Below are 25261 nucleotides of genomic sequence, written 5' to 3'. Positions count from 1 at the left end.
CATTCCTTTTGAGAAAAAGTTGTGTCAGGAGGACACGCATCTCCACCCGCCTGATGAAGACGTGATGTAAAAGCTGGTCGTGGTGCCCAGGGTGGCCACGTGGAAGGAGAGGGGCGAAGATGGGAGCTGGAGCTGTTCTATCGAGTGCAGGTTGCCATCAGGAGGGACTCTGCATGTACCAAAGGCCAAGAGGAGAAGTTACGATGTGAAGTTCAAGGGCAAGGTGGTCCTGTCTGCAGAAAAGACAAACGGTGTGAGGCTGGCAGGAGGTGTAGCGTGGCAGAAGCCAATGCAAGAAGACAGCAGTTAGCCAAATCGGAGGTTTTCAGGTGCCGACTCGATACAGGTCCTTCAGTGGACCCAAAAGAGGGCACTTCCATGCAGTGGAAGAACAATATTTGCATAGACAGGAGCTGGAAACCCTGTTACATGGAAAACCATGAAACTGAAGGCTGGGGAAATAGCCCGAGCTGAAAGCACTGCAGCTCTGAGGCCGGTGATCTGTCGTGCGCAAAAGTTTAACTCTAACCTCTGAGGTTTTGTTGAAGAACAAAAGTTAGCAGCAGACTGGCATCTGAGGAGGAAACGTCTTCTGGAAGTGGGGTAAATGAAAACCGCTCTAAGGGGTTTACGTTAATTAAAGGATTTGTAATTAATTAATTAATTAAAACCACATTAAGGTTTGTGTCAAATCTAAAATTAGATTGCTGTCTCTTCAGGCTACAACTGTCAGCCTGGTTCTGTAGGCTCCGCTCTAAACGCATCGACTTTATCGGCGTTACCCTGCTTCTGTTTGCGTTAAAGGAGGTCAGAAAGCGGGAGCTTTGCCTTCGTCTTCGAGTGGTGTTTTGCAGACCCTGGCTTCGTCCCCAGGGTCAGAGAGAAGCTCCTCGGCCGGTGGTGGTGACTCTGGGTGCTTGCAGGTGCTGGGGAGAAAACCTTCCTTGTTCCCAAATGTGGTGGTTGCGTTAGCCCCGCAGGAGCTGCTTCTTCTCAAACCACTTCAGGAGACTCGTGCTACTAGGAGCATCTCTCGCCACTTCCATCCCATCTCAGAGGCCAAGTTCTCACCATATATTAGAGAAGGAAAACCGAGCAAACCCTGGGGGCCAGATTAGACCCTGGCGGGGAGGAGGAATTCCTCCTTGGCTTCGGTAGGTGCCCGCTGAAAGCCCAACGGGTGAGGCTGATCCAAAGCAAACAGAGCGCAAACACATCCAGTCCTTTTAACCATTAAATTTCATCCTTGGGGGAATTCTTTTGTGCTAATGAAGAGGATCCCACTGCTAATTGGTGGGAGTGGCGGGGGGGGGGTGTTGTGTTCCTGGTGCTCTCTGTCCAATTTGAGCATCACCACCGAGCTTCCCTCCGTGCGTGATTGGAAACCACCTGCTCGTTTTCAGTGGAAATGAGTTTCTGATCATTTCTCTGCCCGCGTTGCCCTTTAATTTAGCTTGTTCTTCCTTCTGTTTGGTAATTACCACTCTTCCCTAATATATTTGTAAGAAGTTGTCGCACTTGTTCTCTACTTTTGCTCAACTAGTCCAAACAAACCAAGCTCTCCTGGGCTTTGTGTCACATAGTTATGCCTTGCCTTTAATCAGCCTAGGAAGTCTTTTCTGTACTTCTTCCAATTCAGCTTCATTTATCTTGATTTAATTAGACCAGATGTCACAGTTTCTATTACTAGATCTTACCAATAGCGTGAGGTTGCTGCTGGTACCACCCCAGGCTTCTGGGGATGACCGTTGTCATCTCCTGTCACCTCCACTGAGCCATCCCCAACCTTTGGCCCAAGCTCCTGCTCTCGGTTGCTGAGTGCGTGACCTTCAAGTAGCAGAAGGTGGACGAAATCAGCACAATTTGGCAGAGCAGTCCGGTAGTCTTCCTACCATTTGGCCCGCTTGCATGGTGATGGGTCAGCCCACCGTTGAGTTGGTGGCTGCGTGTTTTCTCCCTGCACGACTGACAAAACCTTGGGTGCCAGAGGAACGCTGCTGGCCACCTCTCCTTGTCCTGATGAACCCCTTTGTTCCCAAAATTGAGGCTTGTGGAGTTTCTGGGGAGCCTGTGCCACACCTGGATGCTACCCAATGCCTTCGTGGACGTGGAAGGAGGCGCAACGTCATTGCACGTCCAGGGGTGTAACTACGGGAGTGCCGGATGGATGGTGCCTGGGGAATGGTGCTGTTCGAGGAGACCTGGAGATCCTGGGAGCGAGGACGGTCGATGTGAACCCCTGATGAGATGAAAAGTGAAGTGGGCACCTCGGGGGTGACATTACGTGGGTGACATTACGGTGGTGGGACCCCACTGGAGCTCAGGCCCGGCGTCCACGCTGGGAAAAGGGGATTGCGAAGTCTGGAGGAGGCAGAGAGGAGAGCCATGAGAACGACTCGGGAGAAAAACGACTGGAGAAAATGTCTTGCAGCTTGGAAAGTTGAAGAGCTCTGCTGAGTGTATCCGGAGGAGTGGGGGCAGGCTGATGACACGGCATGAGCACTGTCAAGAACGGAAAATGCTGGCTGCCCAAGAGGTTTTTAAATCCAGCATAACAAAGAATGACTCAAAGCCGAAGCCAGACAAAAACAAATTAGGAATAGGGCCCAGATTTATAGCTCGGAGGGTGATTGCTTTGGGAAGGAGCTGCCAAGGGAAGCGGTGGATTGGGCAGCTCTTGAGGCAGGTCTAAGCCAAACAGAAGTTGAGGGCTCCTTGTGGTAGAAGTGGGTGAACTCCGATGGCTCCGCAGCGTTCAGGAAGTCAGGTTGGCCAATCTAGTGATCTCTCCTGGCCTTAAACGCCATAAATCTCTGAATTTTGAGGTCTCGTTTCCTGTGTCCTCTGAGCTGTAAACATGCACCGTGTAATTCACAACTCAGGCTGCGAGTTTGCTTTTACAGGCAGAAGTGACAAGCAGAAGTGATGTAAGGCAGAAATTGTTGCATGGCTCTCGATGCTGTTTTTTTTTTTTCCCAGCAAAATGGATGTGCTTTCGTTGTTCCCCTCGTCAGTGCAGGACAGGCCTGCTCTTTTTGATGCAGAATGACTCGGGGGTGAATAAAAACAGGGTATTTTTACGAGAGCAGCTAATTGCACCTCGCGCATGACACACGAAGGGTTCCTCGGAGCCGGTTCGGGGAATTTCACGCCCTCCCCTTCTCCACGGTTTGTTTCGATGTGAAATGTTAAATGGGTTGCATCTCTGCCTACGCTCTCCACAGACGCTTGTGAAGTCTGTCTCTCCATATCCTCTGGAATCTGTTTTATATCAGGAATTGATTTCAGATACAAACTCCCCCAGGTCAGTACTATAAAAATCGCTGCCTGTGCAGTAACGCCAGGGAGCATCCTCTGTATATGTTTATTTTATGGAGCCATACCACCTACAAAGCATGTCAATAAAATTCTCATCCCTCTTCTGACAGTTTTAATCTAGCTGGCAGCTTAAATATAGAACGAGGGGAAGGGGAGGCTGCTAAGAATTGCGCAGACCTCTCCAAACATTGCCTTTTTTTTTAACAAGTGAACATTTGGTTATTACATCCTCAAGCTTTTAAACATCTCACACTGTCAAGAACTAATAAATCCTTTAGCACCTAGCTGTAAGAAGAGGCTCTGATAGGATGTAACAGGCGTGTGGATCATGCAGGGAGTCATAAACCACCTGTAGAAATCACTCCTCCTCTTGCCTTCTGCTGTGCTGGATTAGCTTTTTGTTCCCCCCCCCCCCCCCCCTTTTTTTTTTCCTCTTCAATTCTTTCTCGTTTTTAAGAGAGGCAGAAAATGAAGAGGGAAAAAAAAATCCTTTCCACTGAAGTCCTTTATCCCGGACCACGGCACCCTTCCTAGACCCAGACAAAACCCCTCAGATGATCCTTCTGCCCTCTAAGGCAACAGCAATGCCGTGCTGGCCACGGCACGGTGCCCAGCCTGGGTTTTGCTTCCTATGAGGTTGGTGTCCCCCCTGCTTTGGACCCCATTTCGTTGGGTTGGCGATCAGAAGGAGGTTTGGCCACCCCGTGAGCTGGCGTCCCTTTGGCTCCGGGGAGGGAAGGCGATGGAGGCATCCCATCGGAACGGCTCCTCGAGCATCCTGTGCGTGGAGGGCACAGCTCGCCCCGGTGCATCCCAATTCCTGCCCCTTCGGAGGTCCCACATGCCCTCGGCGGCGTGAGCATCGCCCTGCTTAGCAAGCAGGACTCGGCACTGTCAGCCTCCTCCCCACGGGGAAAAAAAGTCACTGGGTTGAGCGTGGGGAGGTGGCTGTGGAATTCCTTCCACTTTCATTTCATTTCTTCCCCCGACCAAACTTTTGTAGGCTCTAATCTTCTCAATGCTCCTGTGAGCAAAGGAAATAAAGCAAGATTTGTAAAAAAGGAGGTAATAGCTTTTATTAGGCCAAGAGAGATGGTTGGGCAAAGCAAGCAAACTCATGGGAATATGACTGTGCCTTCACGTAAGAGCCATGCGTAAGAAAGGTCTCGCGTCTCAGCAAAATGGGGAGAAATTATTCCCCAGTGCCCAGCGAGAAGCTGCCGAGCTCCTTGTCCAGCTTTTGGGCTTTCTCTGAGCCACACAATTTCATTTTGGGGTGTTTTGTGGCATTTGGAGACTAACCAGAGCCTGGGGGAGGAGCTGGTGGCCCAGAGCCTGGCCAAGCGACCGATGTTATTGGGAAGGTTTTACATAATATTTGACACCTTTCATTCTGCCCTTGCTATTTAAGAAGGCGGCTTCCCTCCCTCGTTCCAAGAAGTGTTTTCATTAATTAATTAAGCTGCCAGTCTCAGCTAACTAGCTTTGAATCATGAAGTCAGTGTTACAGGGAGTGGGGCTGATGAGGGCTGGAGCAGCAGATCGGGTTCCCCAGGCTGATATTTGAACCAGTTTTGGGGCAGCTGCTGCACCGAGCCTGGGTTTTGTGCACGGACTGTTCCATATGGGAGCAGGGAACGGTTTGGGCCATCCCAAATCTTTGGAATGATGGACACGGGGTCCTTAAAAACGTGGTTGGAGGTGGCTGCAGGAGCAGGGAATGGTTTGGGCCATCCCAAATCTTTGGAGTGATGGACACGGGGTCCTTAAAAACGTGGTTGCAGGTGGCTGCAGGAGCAGGGAATGGTTTGGGCCATCCCAAATCTTTGGAATGATGGACACGGGGTCCTTAAAAACGTGGTTGGAGGTGGCTGCAGGTTTGCCCCGGGTGCAGAACCCCATCTCATCGGTCTCTGCGGTGTTTTCTGGAGGACACGCAGCAAAGTGAAGGGTGGGTATGGGGTGTGCAGGCAGGCGGCCTTGTTCCCCAGTCTCCTGGGCACTCTTGAACCTACTGACTACACGCACACCCTACAGCTGCCCCTGGGCGCTCTTGCACCGCGCCACCAAGCCTTTTCCTCCGCCAGATCCCCTCGGCAGAGCGAGTGGATCCCCCGATGGCTGCGGATTGACAGCTCTCCCTCGGTGCCGCGGGAGAGACAGATGGGAGTCGCGAGAGCGGAGCCGGAGGAGGAGCGGAGCCGGGGTGGGGAGCGCTGCTTTGTGAGCAGCATGGGAAGTGTCAGCTCGCCCAGCTCGGCTTTTACATTGTCTGCACGCTTTGGCAGACGTCTCCTTGCCTGTGCAGTTAACATATTTGACGTGCCTGTGCAACTTGAGCGTGGAGCGGGTTTAGCAGTTGACACGAGCGAATTTTTCGTATTAACTTCGCCTGGACTCGAGCGCGCGCGCGGTGCCAGGGCGTCAAGATACTGCATATGGGGACGATAGCGGAGGAGAGGCAGTCGGTCTAATTCTTTGCAAAATTAATTAAATCGGGTCATTAAAAGCACGTCGCAATGTATTTTATGCCTGCAGGAGGGGAATAAAGGCTACACCAGGGCTGAATTAAAGCTGGGAGGGAGCTACGCGTATTCCTTTCTCATCTTCCCAGATTTGGCCATGCAGAGTTGACACAGTTTTTGAATGAATTAAGTTCTTCAGATTGAGATATAAGGTTTTTTTTTTTGCCCTTTCTTCCTCCCCCCGGTAAGATGGAGATGTTCTACCTGCTTGATCTCGGAGTTGACTGTAAAAAGTCTCAGCTCCTCGTGCCTGTTAGCTCCTGTCAGCATTCAGCGCTCATTAATTTTGCATTCACTCAGCACCGTATAATTTTTCCTGGCATTGTTCAGACAACCAGCCTTTTTTTTTTACTTAAGACATCTCTACACCATTAATGTTTAACTCTAAAAGGTGTGAAGACAGAAAGAAATCTCCCTTCTCCTTCTGCTTCAGTGGCAGCGTGCTTTGCTCTGCTCTTTTCGCCGTTAATCAAGGATTTTACCAAAAGCAGAAAAATTGACTTTTCCACGTAAACTTGGCCAAAGGAAGCCACGTTTGTTGGTCGGAGCAGGAACCAGTGTCGTGGTTCTTAAGCTGAATTCCTGGTGAATGAATGGTGTGCGATGCCTTGGTGCACGGTCAGACATGCTCTTGTGGGTCCACCCGCAGTCCTACAAGAGGGAACCCCCTAACCCTAAACCAGGGGTGGCTTCGTGCTGCAAAGGGCTACGAGCGTTCGTGCGGCGTGTTGGGGCATCTCGGCTCAGAGGATGTCAACGAGCTTTTTAATCTGCTCCAGCAGGAGCTGCAAAAGCGTGTCTGGTTCTGCATCGGGCTTCTCGGGCTGTACGACGGCAGTGTTAATGGGGATTAGCCTTGTAGGCTCGTTAAAAGCAAATGTGAACGTTGTCCAGCCTCCCTGAGGTCCTCACGTGGAGGGATGTCACGGCTTGCCGTTCAGTTGAGTCTATGCAGGTCGATCAGGATGCCTGCGACACCGAGAGGTGTTCTTTGAGGTCTGGAGCAAGAGCCAAATGGGTTGAAACAAGACTGATGCTTCGTGTGCGTTGTGTGGTCCTCCCAGACCATTTATTCCTCATTGTTCCCAGTACAGCAGCACTGGAGCGTGTCCGCCCAGCCAGGCCAGGAAGGAAGGAGCTCAGGTGAGACGTGGGAGCGCTGTGAGACATCCCCGGTGTCCTGCCCAACACCGACCTGTCTCCACCATCAGATCTTCTGGTGGCGGCCTGCCCTTGGTAGAGCAGCCACCAGCTCCAGCCCTCAATCCTCACCACCCACCGTGGCTCTAGAGCCGGCTTTTCTCTGCCCAGAGGGTTTAGTTTCCCTGCTCGGCTGCTTGGTTGGTTGCTCCTGGCATGTGTTACGGGGCAGTAAGGGTTCGTGATGTGTTTGAGGCACCGCTTGTGGCCATGCGGGTGAGGATGCTCTCCAGGAATGCGTAGAAATGCTCAGAACGGAGGCGAGCGCTGCGCGGCCGGCTCAGGAGGTGCACGGCTTGGTTTTTCGGGGCCAGGATTGGGGTTAGGTGATGAAAACAGAATTTCAGTTCTCGGTGCAAATAAAAGGAAAAGAGACAGAGTAAAACCTGCTCGTCTCTCATGGATGCGGAGGAGAACTAGGGGGTAACAATACCCTAAAAAAAAACAAACACCACCAAACCGAAACTCCAAGATCAGGCTCAGAATAGACAATCTGGATTGGGTAGATCTCCTCTAAAAACGCCTTTTTGCCTGCTTTCCCCGTGTGGGAAGCACGAGGCGAGGAGCTCAGGTGGAGACGTCCCCATGGCAGCTGTCCCACGTCTCAGCCGGGTGTCGGGGGGCTGGCGGCGCGCTGCCTGTCACCACCAGGCCATCGCCACGGGGCTCTGAAGGAGCCGGGCTCGTTCCTCAAAGCCGAGATCCGCTCTTCTGTTTCTCACGCTGGGATTTCCAAGCTCTGAGGCTCGCAGGTTGTATTTTCCCACCTTTTTTGAAATCCGTAGATCGGGTAATTCCTTTCCTCCTGCTAGAATAAGAAGTTACACAACCTAAAAGCTGCCGATTTCCGTGCAGGGTTTTGTAGGAATCTGGTCTTGGGGGAAGTGAAGAAGGGAGGACTCGGGGCTGGGTTTTCGGCGTCTGCCTCTGTGCGAACATGCTGACGTGCCTCAGGTGGGTGTCGGGCAATTTCCAGCTTCGATTCTGGTTTGTGGTACCTCCAAAGAAACCATCCTTTCTTTTCTCTGAGATTGTTGGCCCTGCAGACGAGGCAGGACGGCCGTCCTGGGCAGGGAGCTCCATCTCCCTCTGGAGGTCGGTGGGAGCTGTCGCGCAGTGGCTGCCTCTGGGAGCGTGCCTGGGCCCTGTGATCAAGCTACAAATGAAAGAAATCCCAAATCACCTTGTAGAGCAGGGGGGATGCCGCTGGAAAAGCCTTCAAAGGGGGGACAAATGGGTTTCGTGTCCCTGCCTTGCCCAGGGCAGCACAAATTGGCCCCATCCGTGCATGGAAGTGGCAGCTCCTTCCAGTGGGTAAGCCCTCGTGAGTCAGTAGGGTCACTGAGGCTGTTGCACATGGCCCGCATTCTTTACCACGACGTTCCCCACCACGTTGGTCCCCAAACCTGGCCTCCACGTGGCCACATGCCCACACCACGAGCTCCTGACCTCGGGTCTCGCCGGGTGGCCGAGCCACCGCCGCCACCAGCGGCCAGCGATGCCCGGAGGCTTTCCCCAGCATCCGTCCCTAACCCTACAGAGAGCCCTAAACACGCTTTCTTCTCCGGGCACTGTTCAAAACCACCTAAAACTCCCCTTTTTTTACAGTCTGGATCCCCTCACATGCTGCTTTCCTTTATGAATGCCATTGTCTTTTTCTCCTCTCGTGGCTCTTTTACACCATTTATTTTCTGGAAGGTGCACGCAGCGCGCTCAGAAAACCTGCCAAGTGCTTTATTTTTATGGCAGTTTTTTTCCTGTCGGGTTTGCTGGCCTGATGAGTCCCGTAGTAGGCACTAATTAATGGCATAGCTTTCCGTCACGCTCTCGATCCGTGGGTGCACCGAGCCTGCTCCATCTGATTTTAATTAACTAAAAATCAAAGCTCCTCGTCGGGGAAATTGCAGATGTGGGTTTGCTCGCCTCGCTCCTCTTTTCACCAAGCAGCCGGAGCAGGTCTAGGGCCGGGAGCTGCCCGGGGTCGGCGGGCACAGCCAGGCAAGTCCTCGTGCCTGGGGCTCGTTGGGGTATTTCAGGCGTCACATCGGCTCCCCTGCACCCTCCTGTCCTTGTCCCAAGATCCCAGGCTCGGCTGCGGGGACCCTGCCCCGTTGTCCTCGGTGCCCACCGGGTGCCCGACCACCCCGACAGGCTCCAAGTCTTCTCGCCTCGGACGTTTGGTCTCCAAGCTATTCAGTTTTCCGGAACGAACTCAAAAACCCCAAGACTTTTCGGTCATCCGTCGTAAGAAACGGAAAGAGGACGTTCCCATGGAAATTTGGGGTTAAAAAGGAGCCCTTGGATGGGGCAGGGCGGCACTGGGCTGCGCTGGGTGCCGGCGATGCCCGCGGCGCTCGGCGGGGGCTCCCTCGGGAGTGCGGCGAGCTCCTCCCGCGTCACTGCGGGATGACACATATGAAAAGCCTCCGCGCTGGGAACGGGGAAACTATTGTTCTGATTTTCTGGGTGCGTTTTGTTTTTTAAGAGCGCGACGCTTCTGAACAAAAACCCTGTTTCGCAGGATCGGAGAATATCCTGAGCTGGAAGGGACCCACGAGGATCAGAAGACCCACATTCAATGTATTATTTTTTCGTACTCCTTTCCCTGAAACTACATATTCTCGTGGGGAGAGAAGGAAAAAAAAGAGTTTCCGATGAAAAATTGTAAGGGAAGAGCAGAATCAGGCAGTTGTGTTCCTGTATTTTATTCTCAAAGGGCAGCTCTGGGAGGTGTCCCCAAAGCCACCTGTGGTCCTGCTGTCACTCCGGTGACCTGTCCTCGCTCCTCCAGCCCCTTGGAGCACAATTTTGTCACGTTTTTAGGTAAAATGGGATGGGTTAATGCTTTTTGGAGACTTGCTGTCGTGCCCTCGAGTGCCATGGTGGTGGCTCCCACCCTGCTTCTAGATAATGCATCTTCTCCCCGTTTTGGATGCCTGCTTGTGCCAAGGCACGTGGCTGTGGGTACAGGGGCTATGAAGCAGATGGATTGCAGGATCCTGGGCATCCTGTGTCCCCAAAAATCATGGCAGAGAAAGAAACGGACCTGCCAAAGGGATGGAAGCAGCAAAGCCAACCAAGGAGGATGGGTAAAAAACAGAGCAGAGAGGGAAAAGAGGCAGAGCCTTGTGGAGAAAGGCGAAAATAGCAGTGACCCTACTGCTGACGCCTGGCGTGAGAAAGGGTGCCCTGCTCCGAGCATGGTTAAAGTCCAACGACTTGATTTTTTTGGCTTGCAGGGGATCCACAGCTCCTACGGGCTTCGCAGGCACCCGTAAGTCTCTGTGGCTGTCAGAAAATCAGGGCATCGTTTTAGGAATGCATTTCAAATTGCTCGTCTCCCTTTGTGCTGAGAGAAGACGCTGCTTTAATCACGTTCGAGGCAATTACATTCTAATCAGGGCCGTTGGTGTGCCTGACTTTTATTGTGTGCGGGGGATTTACGGTGCCAGCGGATGCCAAAGCCCCCGGGGCTGAATCCCGACTGTCTCCAAGGGTAGGAGCAACAGCGGCTTTTGTTGCTCGTGCTGGTTTGTTTTCCTGTCGATCTGTCCGTCTGGCCTCAGATTTGTAATTAAGTTAAAAGCTCCGGGGCCGCCGGGACCGTGACTTTGGCCGTATCGTCACGCCGGGACGCCTGGCCCGCCGCGGATGCTCCCCGGCGCTGCCGCAGCTCAAGCCATCGACCGGAGCATCAAGCGAGATGTGTTAAAAAAAGGGAAAAAAAAAAAAAAAAAAAGGAAAAATGAGAGTAACGGGTTAGGGAGCATCACGGCGCTTCGTGGTGATGCATTCCTCGCAGCTCTCCCGAGGTGCGGCTGCTCCAGACGATGCTAAAGAGCTGCGTTTAAGCGCATTGCGTTAAGTGCTTCGCCGGGACGCGCTGCTGCTTGGGCTGAAGGAGCTGTGCATCGCCCCGACGGAGGTGAGCGGGGCTTGTGCTGACGCTTCTGCTCCAAGAACTTGGCCAGTGGTCGGGCTGCAGGCGAGGGAAAAGACTCGCACGCGAGAGACGGCGACGGCTCCGCGCTCTGCCAGCTAATCCTCCCCGGTAATAGGCTTGGGGATGGCATATGAAACCGGTTTGCTAAAGGAGGAGGAGGATCCCGCAGCCCAATTAAAGGATTAGATCTGAAAGCCAGTACATTGCCTCTAAGCACATGAATTTATAAAAGAGCAGGAAAAAAAGAGCCCTTTCTCACGCCGTTTGGTGTTAAGGGACGGGTTCTGCTCGGGGCGCTGCCTCCCCGATGCCAGGGGTGAATTCCTGCCCCGGTGCCACGCGGAGCAAGATGCTGCCCGTGACTTTGGTTTCGTGGGGAACCTTGAAATGCCTGCAAGGTTCTTGGGCGCCTTCCCCGTGAGCCTGCTGCTCCCCTGGGAGTTGAAACCCCAGGCAGCCGATGGGCACGCGGGCAGGGATCGCGTTTGGGGCGGTTTGGATGGGGACATGCCCCAGCTTCTGCTTGAAACAGGAGAAATGGAGACCCCAGGGGATCAGGCGAGGGACCCAGGGTCCCTGTAGGAAAATTCAAGGTTCAGGTGTTGGAGGGTTGGAGTCTGACCATCACTGGTCAGAATATACAAAGTCTCTGCGTGCATCTGTGAGCTTACAGGAGCGGGCAGGAGCCGTGGCATCGCAGCCCCCAGCCGGGACAGAGACCAGGCGTGGGGCTGGCTCCTCCTCAGCGATCCCATGCCATCCTAAACAGTGTATTTTAGGATTTCTTTGCTTTCAGGTGGCTCTAGGTGCTCGTCGCATCGCTCCCTCCCGTGCTGGAGCCTGCTGTCATCGGGACCGTGCAAGCAGGGAAGACGCGGCACTTCTCAGTTGATTTATTTGGTGACAGCCTCCGGGGGAGAGCGAAAGCAGAGGCAGAGATCACCTGATAAATCATCAGGGGAAGCTCGTGGCACGGCTCGGTCCTGCCTGAAAAGCAAACGCTTTCTGAAGCCTGCTCCCCTTAGAGCCCTTTTATGTGCCGTGCACAGGCTGAAGAGCAAAGCCGGGGAGGAGCGTGCACGGAGTGAGCCTGGAGAGGGGGGGAAAAGTCCTGGGAGGATGCGGGGGATGAAGTGTGTCAAGTGACACATCTGGAAGGCTTGCGAACGTGATTTGATGCTGAGTAATAAAACTTGCCACTCGTTAATAGGATTAGATCTCCGCGCAAATGAATCACAGCACGAATCTGCTGCTTGCAGTAAATATTACGGCGAATTAGACACTTCGCTGGTGACTCCGACGTGCTGCAAAACACTAAATGCAATTTGGCTCTCACTGAGGGACACAAAAACGATGGTGGGGACAGAGGGCAGCAAGAGGCACGGGGAGCGGAGCACTGGGTGGCCGCGGCAGCAGCCGGGGACACACGGTGGCACCTGCCCCAGCCACGGAAACCCCATGGTTTGCATCTTCAGTGTGCCCGCTGCTGCTCTCCGGGCTTTATTCCAAAGAAACATCTCCTACCCTATGGAGATAGGCTTTTCCTCTGCCTGCTGTATTGATACACGGTATTTGGTTGATGGAGAAATGCATCTGCTGACACACACACATGTATTTCCAGGGCCTACATGAGGCAAGACTTTTCTTTTTGCCGACAGGTCATAGCTGTACAGAAAGGGCACAGCTTTGTTTTCAGCTTGTGAGGTTGAATTGGCACAAGTCAAAACCCAGGAAAAGCTTGGGAGCGATGCAAATATAAGAGAGGAGTTACCGGGGAGACATCCCAAGCTTTCTCAGCTAGCCACAGAGTCTCTCTGATTTTTAATCATCTAATTTTTAACCACCAGCTGCATTGAAGCCTTGCACGTGAGCTTGGACCAAGGATGCTTTAGGACCGCTGGGCTTGCTTTTGCATCCTGCATGGCCGATCCTTCCCTTTGCCGGTTCCAACCAGCACCGAAGCGCAGTGTGTCGTACCCTGGATCTTGCGTTTTCACCCGTGGATACCCCCTGGGGCCGGGTTTGCCGAGGCTGGAGACAGAGGCACAAGTGCGTGGCGGAGCAAAGGAAGCAGCCCCAAAGCTCCAGCAGCGCCGTGGCTTGTGCTCACGGGCGTTATCACATCCCACTTGGCGCCCGCCTCTCGCTGCGGGATGTAGCCCACCTTCCTCGGAGTGGCCGCGTGCAGAGGCTAGCACCTTCGGGGGAGTGTGAGATAAACACCGGCATCGCTCTCCGACGTTTCGGGTCGGTTCCTATCCAGATTTTTGGGTTCTTACCCCACGTTTCAGGTTGGTTCTAACCCGACATTTTGGGTTCTTACCCGACATTTCGGGTCGGTTCTTACCCAACGTTTCAGGTCGGTTCTTACCCAACTTTTCAGGTTCTTACCCGACGTTTCAGGTCAGTTCTTACCCGACTTTTTGAGTTGGTTCTTATCCAATGTTTCGGGTTCTTACCCAACGTTTCAGGTCGGTTCTTACCCACATTTTCGGGTTCTTACCTGATGTTTTGGTTCAGTTCTTACCCGACTTTTCAGGTTCTTTCCCGATGTTTCGGGTCAGTTCTTACGTGACTTTTTGGGTTGGTTCTTACCCGATATTTCGTGTTCTTACCCAACGTTTCGGGTCGGTTCTTACCCAAATTTTCGGGTTCTTACCAGACTTTCTGGGTTGGTTCTTACCTGCTTGGTCAGCAGCTCTGCACCTCGGGCCGTGCTGGGTTTCTTTTGGCACAGCCTGCCCCTCGGGAATCCCCCCTGCCGGTGATTTATTAACGCATTGTCCAAAAAGTTCTAGCTCAAACACTGTAGCCCGTGGTAAACTGGATATCCTGTTTCCTTTTCAAAATGTTGATGTTGGATTTCTCTTTCTCCAGTCTTGTGCTTAAGATGATTTTTTTCTTCCTGCCAGTGGAGGATTGCGATCTAATTAGTGCCTTTATTTCACTAGGAGTAGAAATGACATTATATGTTCCTTCGAGTTTTTCCCCTTCACAGGGCCAAGGGATGACGTGGAAACGCCGAAGTGTTTTGATGCATCATGAATTGTCTGGGTGGCAGGAAACGTGAAGTCCAGCCATCGATGTTTTGTTTATTATTGGGAATATTTCAGTAGTAAAGTTACGGTTCTTTTGGCTGAAACGTCCCTTTTCCTTTGCTACAGAGAAAGCAGCCGATGATGAAGTCCAGAAGTCCGACATCTCCTCCAGCAGCCAGGGAGTGATTGAGAAGGAGTCGCTGGGACCTCTTCTGCTGGAGGTAGGTGCTGAAACCGTGCTACCCACGCTGCCAGCCTCCCGCTGCTGCCGAGCAAAGCAGTGCACCCAGAAGGCAAAATTCAGAGGGGGGAGGCAGAGGGGGTGCAGCGGGGATGACAGAATCACAGGGTTTTAGGGGTTGGAAGGGACCTCCAGAGACCATCGGATCCAACCCCCCTGCCAAAGCAGGTTCCCTAGAGCAGGCTGCCCAGGCAGGCGTCCAGACGGGCCTTGAATGTCTCCAGAGAAGGAGACCCCACAGCCTCCCTGGGCAGCCTGTCCCAGCGCTCCGTCACCCTCACCGGGAAGAAGTTCTTTCGCGTGTTGGTGCAGAACTGCCTGGGCTCCATTTTGTGGCCATTGCCCCTTGTCCTGTCCCCACAGACCACTGAAAAGAGGTTGGCCAAATCCCTCTGTCTCCCACATTTAAGATATTTGTAAACATTGCTAAGATCCCCTCTCAGTCCTTCTCCAGGCTGAACAGCCCCAGGTCTCTCAGCCTTTCCTCATGGGGAAGATGCTCCAGGCAACTCATTTCAGTCTTCAGCTTCAACAAGTCGTTCAGAAAGGGAGTCGTAACCAAGCTTGGCAGAGCACATTCAAAGAGCTGAGGTGTGTATATGAAGCTCTTGGCATAAAGTTGAAGCAGTTCTGCATAGCTTCGTAATATCAATGATAAAATCCTGAGTTTTCTTGAAGTGTGGATGAAATTGAGCTCGCAGCCTCATCTAGAAGTTCACATGGGTGGGGCATATGGGTCGTATAGATGGATGGCTTCCGACAGGTTCGCATCCTGCCGTCGTCTGAAAAGCAGGGAGAATGTGCTCCACGTTTCTGCTGGTTTCAGAAGATGGGGAACAACCTTGTGTGGCAGGAAGCCCCCAGCGGGACCTGGGGTGGTTGTTACGCGGACGTGCAGAGAAGGAGGCTGTATTACCCCCGTGACGGGTGGGCATGCTCTAGCTGAGTGTATGACTTGGATACGATGTTAATCGTAGGTCCCAGAGACAAACTTTGAATCCTAAAGCGTTCAGCTGCTCATTTCCCAGGGAGTACCTGGGGTGGGGCTCCCCGGGAATGGGCAGGCGTGGCAGGACCTTCCTGCAGCCACCTTGCTTCGCTGCAAATGGCTTAGGACATCTCAGATCCGAAGACCAAAAGGAAACAACATCATAATCTGATTCATTTAGTGACTGCAGTAGCGTAATTCCTGACGTGGCACAGCCCATATTCTGTGAGTGCTGTTGGAAGCCAAGTGAATAACTGGTGGGTGAAACACGGCATGTTTTTGGAGAAAGCAAGCCAGGCTGGGAGTCAGGATACCTGCATCCACTGGTGGTGAGCACATTATCAAACCAATCTGGATCCCGAATGAGGCACCAGGGAGGGAGGCATCCCCCACGTTTTTGGCCATGGGATGATCTTTGCATTGCCCTGCATGGAGCCAGCACGAGAGCAATGTGAGCGGTAGCTGCAGAAGCACACGCAGAGGAGCACGTCCCTGCCTCCAGGAGCAGAAAATGGGTGCTGTGTGTAACATCCCTGCCCCAGGGATGCTCTGGAACAGCGTGGCAGTCAAGGTGACACGTTTGGGATGTTCTGGCAGAGGGAACGAGGCTGTCTGAGTGGTGATGAAGGTTGGGATTTGCCTGCAGTGCAAGGGGAGATTTGGAAGAGCATTCCAAAACCTGCTTAATCTCTGCCCGTACTGTGCTGCTCTTCCTTGAACCCTGGAGTGAAGCTGTCCAAATGAATAAAACTGCAGGAGGTGACACTGCAGCGGAGGAGCTAGCAGCTTGCTGTACGGCTGGCACACCTCTCATCCTTCATCCACCCCTTGAATCCTGCGACGTCTTTTCCAGCCTCCCCAAATTTCTGTTGGGGTTCTGATGTGGGTAAGGTGTCTGCTTCGGCACTCCTGCAAGCCAAATGCACCCAAGCCATTGCAGAGATCGCCTTGGTGTTACCCTGGAGGTGAGAAAGCTTCACTTTTCCAGATGCTTCAGTCTTGGTGTAATTGCCTGGATGGTTTGTGGCTTGTGGTCGTTGATGGAAAGCTTCATTTGCTGATGCAAAGTGCCAGCAGAGCCAAATCGTGCCGGTTTGTGCTGCATTCCCAGCGGGACAGCCTCGAGGCAGAGGCTTGGAGCGCGATGCGGGACAGGCAGGAGGGCAGGACAGGTTGTATCGAGAGACTGCATCCAGCGGGGACAGTGCCAGAGCAAACACGAACTCTGGAGAAAGCAGCACCCGTAAACCTGCAGTAAATCCCCGGATTTCGTAGTGCAGCCCTGGGAACGTGCCTTTACCTACCACGTCCTGAAATGAGGAATGCAGGGACCGCTGGACGGTGCCAGCAAGTGGGGCAAAAGCTCCTCGGAGCATCCCCTGCACCCTGCTGGAGGAGTCGGTGGGCAGCTGGGAGCATCACACATCAGTGCCACAAACGGTGCTGAAAACCCTGAGGTCGCTGCAAACACGGGGAAATAAATTAAATCAGCTCCTTCATCACCGAGAATTGTACACCATGCTTGTGCGGGGTGTCAGTCTATCCTTTCTGCAGGAAGGAACGCGGAGGTGTGTTGCTGTTTGGTGAGCACTGCTTTGTAAATAACCTGGCAGGTACTTCTTGGTCATAAACACCCAGTGGAACTGCAGTTATTACCCGCATGGGCGAGGAGTGATTTCCTTGTCTGCCCCCCGTGGGAGCACGAGAAGCGGTGCTGGACGTGGAAGCTGCGTTCCCCAGCAAAGCCACCCTCTGTCACCGAGCCTGGGGGAAATGTGCTGCTGTCCTCCATCAGATCCCTTGGGTTTTTCTTTTCCAGAGCCAGCGTGTCCAGCGTTTGGCTGCAACCTTGGCTCAGGAGGGGCTGGGATGGGTGCTGGGGCGGAGGCACCGTGGCTCTGGCTTTGGGAGCAGCCGGTTTCCCAGCCTTGGGGATGCAGGCAGCACGTGCCCATGAAGCGTTTTGAGGTGGGGAGTCCTTGCCCCATGTCGGAGAAGTCGGTGTTACTGATGGTGGCCGTGCCTGCCGTCCCCGCAGGTGATCTTGCAGCTTTGGGAGCCTGCTCGCGCCAGGAATTTGCTTTCTGTCCGGATTGACCACAAGCAGCAATTTGTGGTTTCGCTGGTCCCCGAGCAGCAACTCAGCCTCTGCTGCCGAAAAACATTCCCGAAATGACTTCCAGCTCCGGGATGCCCTTGGCTGTGGCAGGGTTTCAAATCCCCAGGGGTGAAAACGCCGCCAGATTCGGGGCTGGGGCTCAGAGCTGCTGGATGGGGCCAGCACGCCCGAGTGGCCACCCCGGGCGTGATGCTGGGGACACATCCAGCAGCACGCTTGGAACCAGGGGATGTGGAGCGTGGTGGTGATATCAGGGCGCAGAGCTGCACGCTGCCACCTCCAAACCCTCTGGGACCCCACGGGATGTCACCTCGTTGCCCCTGCCACCAGTGCACCCCCCCCAAACCAGCGGCTGCTGGGGAGAGGGGTCCGTGGGGCTTTGCCATCCAGCCTGGGTCTTTTTTTGGGCGCCCGAAGTGCAAAGGCTGGTTGTCTTGGCAACAGGCAACAGCTGGGAATAAGGAAAATTGCAGCCGATCTGCCAGAACCGTTTTGACAAAAGATTTCTTTCTTCTTTATGTCTCTTTTTTTTTTCCCCTTAAATACTTCCCCTTTCTTGCACTTGCTGTCTCTGCACAGCAAAACCTGCGTTTCGGAGCGCAGCCCGGCCGCTCTCCAGCAGAGCAGCTCCCTCCTGGCCAGGCAGGGTGCCGGGAGGGGGCTCCCTGGGGATGGGGAGGACAGACTTGGGGACATCACGAGGGACAAGTTTCCCATGTCCCTGGGCAATCTGTGACAGCCTGGAGGGCACCTCCTGCTCTGGGATGTGGCCAGGTCCGGCTGCAGGATGGTGCGGGGTCAGAGCTCGCCGGCGATGGTAGGGGAGGTAGAAATTAAACTCCAGGGGGGTGAAAATCAAATCCTGCTCATGTGAATTCATCATTTCAGCTGATTTAACGAGCCTTAAAAAGAGTAAATCAGCGCTCAGCCTTCTCAAGGGCTCCTCGCAGGAACTCCGAGCTTATTGCAGAGCACCAGAAAGCAGGGAGCTAAAAACCTTCCTCGTGTCCTCGTTACAGGCAGCAGCAGAGCTCCCGTGCCGCGTGGTCGGGGCTGGCTCACGCTTGTCCTCATCAGCTCGATTGCAGGAGTTTGCCACTTGCATCCTAAATGCACGAAAAAAAAAAAAAAAAGTTGTTATTCTGCGAGACGCTAGGGCTCTGCTCTTCTCGGGCTGCAATTAAGTAAATCGGGCATATGCTTAACTTCAGCGTCGTGCCAGATCAGAGTCTTCCGGACAGCTCTGGCCCTCGGAAAAGGTTTGTTTATGGGCTGCTGGCACACGACGTGGAAGCGGAGACGTCCTCGGCGCGGCCTGCAGACCTCGGTACATGTTTAAGCAAACGCGCTGTTATTTGATCTCCGGCAAAGGACCCGCAGCGGTTACGAACTAGCTCGTTCCCGTTAGTGCCCCTCGGCTAACCGCAGCGCAGCTCCTCGTGTTCGCTCCTCTGTCCCGCCTGCGGACCGCGCGGGGTAGCTGGGCTCTGAGGTCAGCTCTCCTGATTGATTCGGGTGCCGCTCGCCCCTGTCGAGGAGCATCTAAAAACGGGTGTAAAACACCTAAAAATGGGTGTAAAGCAATCGCTAATTGGGACAGAAGAGGGAGAAAGCAGTAAACAAAAGTGTTCGTTGTGCCAGAAGCCGGGAAGCCAGCTTCTGTGAGGATACAAGGTGGGGATGGAGTCATGCTGAGAGGCAGAGGGAGGTTGCCCACGGTCACGGAGTGACTCCAAGTCACAGGACGTTGATGTCCAGTCCCTGGCTCACTGCAGGGACCTGCTGACCGCCTTTGTTCCCATTGCAGGCGTTGGACGGCTTCTTCTTCGTTGTGAACCGCGAGGGGAGGATCGTCTTCGTCTCCGAGAACGTCACCAGCTACCTGGGCTACAACCAGGAGGAGCTCATGAACACCAGCGTCTACAGCATCCTGCACGTGGGGGATCACGCCGAGTTCGTCAAGAACTTGTTGCCCAAATCCTTAGGTAAGAAAGCCTTTGAGTTGGGTTTTTCCTCCCTTCTTCTACAGGAGGTTTGTTCCATTTTTGGCTTTCAGTTCTACAGTGGCTGGTCAAGGTTTGACCTGGAAGGTGCTGAGCTCGGGCTGTTTCTCAAATTATTATCTCTGCCGACATACATCCTCCCAGTGAAATACCCTATTTATGAGCAACTAGCAGTCCTAGTGGATGGCAGTCTGAAAGTAACCTTCTCTTTGCCTTTCGCTGCTAACAAAACCCGTGTGTTCGGTGCCGCAGCTCGGCGGCGAGGCTCCACGAAGCCACTCGGGTTGGAGCTGGGGAAGGACTGGGCTTTGTTTATGAGTTAGTGTAAAGAGCCCAGCCTGACCCGTCGACCGCTAGGTCGCTTGCCAAAACGCACATCGCTTAATGGGCGTTTAAGCTCGTTTTTAAAATAATGTGCTTACTCAACGGCACCGAAATTCAGCTCCCAGCACGAGCCTCTCCCCCACCAGAGCCCTCGGCAACCTTCATGAAACACCCGGCTGCAAAAGCTTTGCCTTTGATGGGGCACTGCTAAGGCTGATAGGGCCGAAACCCGAACGAGGGGCTCGCTTCTCCCAGTTCATTTAGGGTTTTCGCCCAGATGGAGAGGCTGTGTTCCCGGCTGCTTTCAGAGCCCCTAAGTGCTTGGCACGGGCTGCCCTTTGGGAAGGCTTTGCTGGATCTACGTGGTGCATAGCCTCGGTGTTTCTCTGCCTTCTGTCCTCCACACCGGGACACCGACAGCTGGGAGGAATTGTCACCCCATAAAGGCACACACACAGCGTTAGAGGCAATCAAAGGAGAAGCTTTTATTCCTTGACTTGATGCAGGCGTCCTTCATCGGACTCCAAGAGGATGCTGTCGTGCAGCAGAGGAAGGACCTGCAGTCGGCGTGCGCTCAGACAGGAATGCAGTTCTGCAAGCAATGCTGAGCTGAAAGCTTCAAGAAACAGCCTGAGCTCAAAGCAGCCTGAGCAGGGATTCAGGGCTGGTGCTGACCAACAAAGTGCAGGGGCTGTTTTGCCTACGGAGAGGGGCTTTTCTCTGCCATCCTCCTCCTCCCCGCAGCAGAAAGCACCCTGCACCCAGCGGCAGATGGGTAAGGCAGGGGAGGCACGCTGAGCCGCGATACCTCATCCGGCGACACCTTTGAAGAAATAACCATGATTATCAGAATGAAGATGAGCCTTTTCCAAATAGCTCGACTTAAAAATAGGGCTTTTTTCTTGAAATTCGCAGTTGCCTTCCTTCAGGGTAAATGCGATGATGGTTTTAACCACCTGTATATACGGCCGTGCGTCAGTTTGAGCCCGTGGAGCTTCAGGAGCTTTGTCTCTTCCCTGCGGTTACCCGGCTGAAGGCTGTGAACAGCTGTGTGTTTTCTTTTGCTCGGATGTTACAAGCCCCTTGGCTCTTCTTGCAGATCAGGTTGTACGAGAGCTTCATAATCTGCTGGTGGCAGAACCGCTTAGATTGAATATGGATATTTGCGGAGATGTTGGAGGGGTTTAGCAACGCGAGCCTTCCAAGAGGTGTCTGTAAGTTTATGGGGAAAAAAACAGGTTATGGGAAAATATCAAAGCCAGTTCAGCAGCTTTACCAAAAACCAGTGGTTTGAATTCCAGATTTTTGTGATTCCGAAACAGCCAGGTAAAGTTAGCAGGATGTTTTGGTGCTGTTCTTCCCACCGCTACCGAGGCGCGAGAGCCCATTCCAGCTCCAAAAGTGACTTTTTACAGCCCAATTATCCTCCAAAAGCACTGCTTGGTGACAGAAGCATTGACCTGACTGTAACTGCATGGCCAGGAAACCTGGGATGTGCCACGGTGGTTAAAGCACTTCGGAGGAAAAGCCAGGGGAAGTTTTAATTGCTGTGTGCTGCGCCGCCGTGAAATCGCGGCGAAGCTCCTCGTGGGCTGGAGGCAGCAGCAGCCGCTTGGACCGGCACCAGAAGGTCTCGTTGTGGTGAGAGCAGCGGGTGACTTGCTTTTCCATCAGCCCCAGCAATGAGAAGGAAGTAAAGAGGAAATCCATCTCTGTGGGGATGCCCAGCTGGAAGCTGGCTTGCTGCAGACGTCCCAGAAGCTTCATTCAGGAGGATTTCAAGGAAAACGGCACAAGTCAGGAGTCCTCCCAGGCTCTGGAAGTGTCTCAGCCACCCGGTGCCTCAGTTTCCCTGTGTGTAAGATAGAGACGATGATGCCTATCAGCAATGGCTGTGTACAGAGCAATTCATTAACATCGGTGTGATGACTCTCACGGTGACGTTCTGACCTCAGCGCGGGTTCTAGGTGCTCTTATTGCCTGTCCGGGATCACGGACCTGTTCCTTGGGTCTTTGGCAGGCTCACCAGCCATCCCATAACTGGGTGTCCCAGGCTGCGGCACTGCTTCTCCTCCAGGCTGAATTCAGCAGAGCTTTTTCCTTCTCATCTGGAGAGTTCATCTGCAGAAAGCAGGGGCTGGCAGGAAACCCGGCCGTGGTTAGGCGGCACCCGCCGACATCGCTCTCTGCATATTCCGGTTCCCGGTGCTTTTGGAGGAGATGGGGACCGCTGCTGCCGTGCCAAGGTTTGTTGAGCAGGGAGACACCGTGCAGCCGTGCCTCAGGATCGTGATGGTTTAATATCCCCCGGGACTCTGGGGCAACGTGGGCACAGCCTGGGCTGGTGCAAACACTGCCGGCCTCAGATCCGCAGTAAGGATCAGAGCTCTGACCCGTGGCGCCTCGGCTTGGCGATATGTGTGCACAGATGTGGCTTGTAACACCCTCTCTCCTCCTCCTTTCTCCCTCTCCCCCCCAGTAAACGGAGTTCCTTGGCCTCAAGAAGCGACGCGGCGCAACAGCCACACCTTCAGCTGCAGGATGCTGATCCGGCCGCCCGACGAGCCCGGCGCGGAGAACCAGGAGGCTCGCCAGCGCTACGAGGTGATGCAGTGCTTCACCGTGTCCCAGCCCAAGTCGTTCAAGGAGGAAGGAGAAGGTAGGGCAGAGCATCCCGTACTTCCAGCCGTGCTCTGAGAAGGGGACGGGGACGAGCTGCCCCTCCAGAATTTTGCTCGCTCACCAAAAAACGGGCAGGCTGATTTTGAAGGGGCTTTGCTGAGGGATGCGGGGTCTGCGTGTGCACACTCTGGGTACTAAAGGTGCTTTGTGGGCTGCTTACAGCTCCCTTTCCCGCTGAGCGGATGCTGTCCAGCCAACAAGGCTTCCCTGGCTCTCCAGAAGCAGCCTCTGGTCTTGCTTAAGGAAGGAGAAATGCCATTTCATTACCAAGGAAATCTCCCTGGCTGCACAACCCTTACCTGCTGAGCTTTTTCTCAGCAGGATGGAAAGGGGGAGGTTGTTGGGTGAGCCCGAGGTGTCATCGCACCCTGATTCATAGCAAGTGGAGTGGGTGCCCAAAGACACCATCCAGAGCTTTCCCAGCCCCAGGAGCTGCCGAGCGCCGTGCTGCCGGCCTGGTTTCAGCCAAATTTCAGGTTTCAGATCCCCGCAGGGACTTGGGACAGGCAGGGTCACCCCAGCAGCAGCGGCAGGGCTGCTTCCTTCCCACTGCTGGGGCTCGGAGCAGGAGAGCAGAGGAGCTTCCCTGCAAATGCCATAACTCTCATTTCTGTGTACCAGCTATTATTTTCCAGCACATTAGCTGAATTAATCCACTGCGGTTTACACAGGAGATCATGACTGGAAGGAATAAATTATGGTATTTTATGACCAAATACTTTGCCTGAAGCCGACAGTTGCTGGCTTTTAGCGCTGACTTTTATTGTATGATACTGCCAGATCCAAAAAGCCTTTACAATTAATTTCTCCAAACACTGGGAACCTCTCTCTTCCAGCAAACTTTATAGAGTTTAGAGACAGCCTCCGTGCTTTGAAGGGCTGGAGGACTGCTCGGGGCAAACACTTCCAGGGCAGGACGTGGCAGTCGAGCACTGCAGCGCTATTTTAATTAAAATTTGGAGTTGCAAGCGGTGGCTGTAGGGTCTGACTTTCACGTTCCTCGTCCCTTCTCCTTCTGCTTTGGCAGATTTCCAGTCATGCCTGATCTGCATCGCGAGAAGATTACCTCGACCGGCAGCTGTCGCCCCTTCCGAATCCTTCGTGACCAAGCAAGACACCACAGGTAATGCCCGAGCGGTGCTGCTGGAGCCGTCGGAGCTCCTCCTGCCTGGCAGCGTCCCTCCCGAGCTGTCCCTGCTGCTGTCCCCGCGTTGTGTCCCGAAGGATGCTCTGCTGCATCCCACCTCCTTCACTGCAACGCGTCCCAGCGCTCTCCCAAGGCTTCGGGGAGGGTGCTGAAGTCTGGGAGGTGCTGGGAAGTGCTGGATTTGGTGCTTTCCTCAGCCTGCCAAAGGAAACCCGGACTTGTGTCCCTTGGAGGGGTGTCCCTGGGTGCAGGATGTGGTCCCGGAGTGGTGCTGGCCTGCAGCTTGCATCGCCGCGGGGCTTGGAGCAAGAGCGAGCTACGTACGGCTCCAACCAGCTGGCTGCTGGGAGCGTTGTGGTTGGCACTGGGAGCTGGAGACATCCTTCTCCCCTCCTCGCCCGGGTTTTTGTAGCACCTCCTGGGGTTTTTTTGGCACCTCAGCCGATGGGATGTGTCGTACCCATTCCGCACACGCTCTCCGCTCTTTGATACGGGGGTGCCTTGAGGTTGCTGACTGATAGGAGCGAAACAGTTATCACCTTTCAGGTTTCAGTTTGCTCTCAGCCAAGCATTGCTTTCTGCTTTGCTGTAGCCATTCTGGTGGCCTCCTTTCTGATAGTTAATCACCACCGTGGACTTCCCTGCAGCCTGCGGATCCGTAATGACTGCTTCCCAGCTCTCTGCTGCCTGTCCCTTGCCGGAATACCAGCCAGCTTTGCAAGGCTGCCTGTTTTTTTGTCTTGGCAAGGGAGAAAACAGAGCGGGCACGGCTGGGGAGGGAGGCTGGCAGGGTGCTGGGGGTGAGGCCAGCTGCCCCCATGCCGCATTTGGGGACCCCAGGGGTGAGGGCGACTTCCCCCAGAGGTTTTGTGGGTGAGGGTGAGGTGTCCGTACTGGGATTCTGCTTCCCAGGGCCACGTTCCTGGCTCTGGTCCCCAGCGTACCTCCTGCTCAGCACCGGGGGCTCAGCCGCATGCGTGCCTCGAGATCAGCTCCTACAGCATGACTCTCCACCCTCTTTCACAGTCGGGCTTCTGTGCAGGCACCCGTTTGCAGACCCCTTTGTGCAGGAGCTGAGGGATGTATTCTGCAGCGCCGCTGCGCTCAAGTTAACGTGCCTTTTCTCTCTCCACCCAGGTAAAATCATCTCCATTGACACCAGCTCCCTGCGAGCCGCCGGCAGGACGGGCTGGGAGGATTTAGTGCGGAAGTGCATCTACGCTTTCTTCCAGCCCCAGGGCAGAGAGCCATCTTACGCCAAGCAGCTATTTCAGGAAGGTAACAGGCTCCTCTCCCCGGCTCTCTCCCTCTCGTGCTGAGCGGCGGTAGCTGCAGCGCGAGGCTGATGCATGGCCCTCGTTGCTGGATAAGTGCTTTCTGGAAAAACAAACGCCGCAATAATAAGCGCCGGGTGCCAGAGGGAGAGGTGAGATGGCTGAGCAGCGCTGGAGGAGCTCCTCCAGCCGCAGAGGAGCAGAGCTGGCCCAGCAGGAGGTTCCCTCGCACCCTTCAGGAAATTACAGAATGGAGACACATTTCCACAGGCCCGATTTGGGCGTTATGTTGAGCTAAATGTGATTTTTTTTTCCTGTGCCATATGCAAATGCCATCCCCAGTGGCTCAGTGGAAGGAGTTTACGCTTCTTCATGCTCTGTCGGCAAGGATGCTCGCAAAAAAGGATGTCAGGACGGCAGGAGGTAGCACAGGCAGGTTGCCTGAGCTTCTGGAGAGGT

General features: G+C 54.0%; 2 protein-coding genes across 7 annotated transcripts in view; one reads left to right on the top strand and one right to left on the bottom strand.

The window, feature by feature from the left end:
- Positions 1-25261, bottom strand: part of ZNF395 (zinc finger protein 395) — a 251888-nt gene that overhangs the window by 167850 nt on the left and 58777 nt on the right. The window lies entirely within an intron of this gene.
- NCOA1 (nuclear receptor coactivator 1) overlaps positions 1-25261 on the top strand; it is a 166414-nt gene that overhangs the window by 113699 nt on the left and 27454 nt on the right. For all 6 annotated transcript variants that reach the window (XM_083831157.1, XM_083831154.1, XM_083831156.1 and 3 more), the window contains 5 exons: positions 14151-14245; positions 19180-19357; positions 22179-22358; positions 23409-23504; positions 24666-24806. In XM_083831157.1, coding sequence (XP_083687283.1) covers positions 14151-14245; positions 19180-19357; positions 22179-22358; positions 23409-23504; positions 24666-24806 — 690 coding nt within the window. The remainder of the gene's footprint in view (positions 1-14150; positions 14246-19179; positions 19358-22178; positions 22359-23408; positions 23505-24665; positions 24807-25261) is intronic.

This window comes from Anser anser (assembly GCF_964211835.1).
Source record: "Anser anser genome assembly, chromosome: 3".
In the NCBI taxonomy this organism is placed as follows: domain Eukaryota; kingdom Metazoa; phylum Chordata; class Aves; order Anseriformes; family Anatidae; genus Anser; species Anser anser.
Note: the sequence above shows the minus strand (reverse complement) of the source record. Positions and strands in the feature narration are given on the sequence as shown.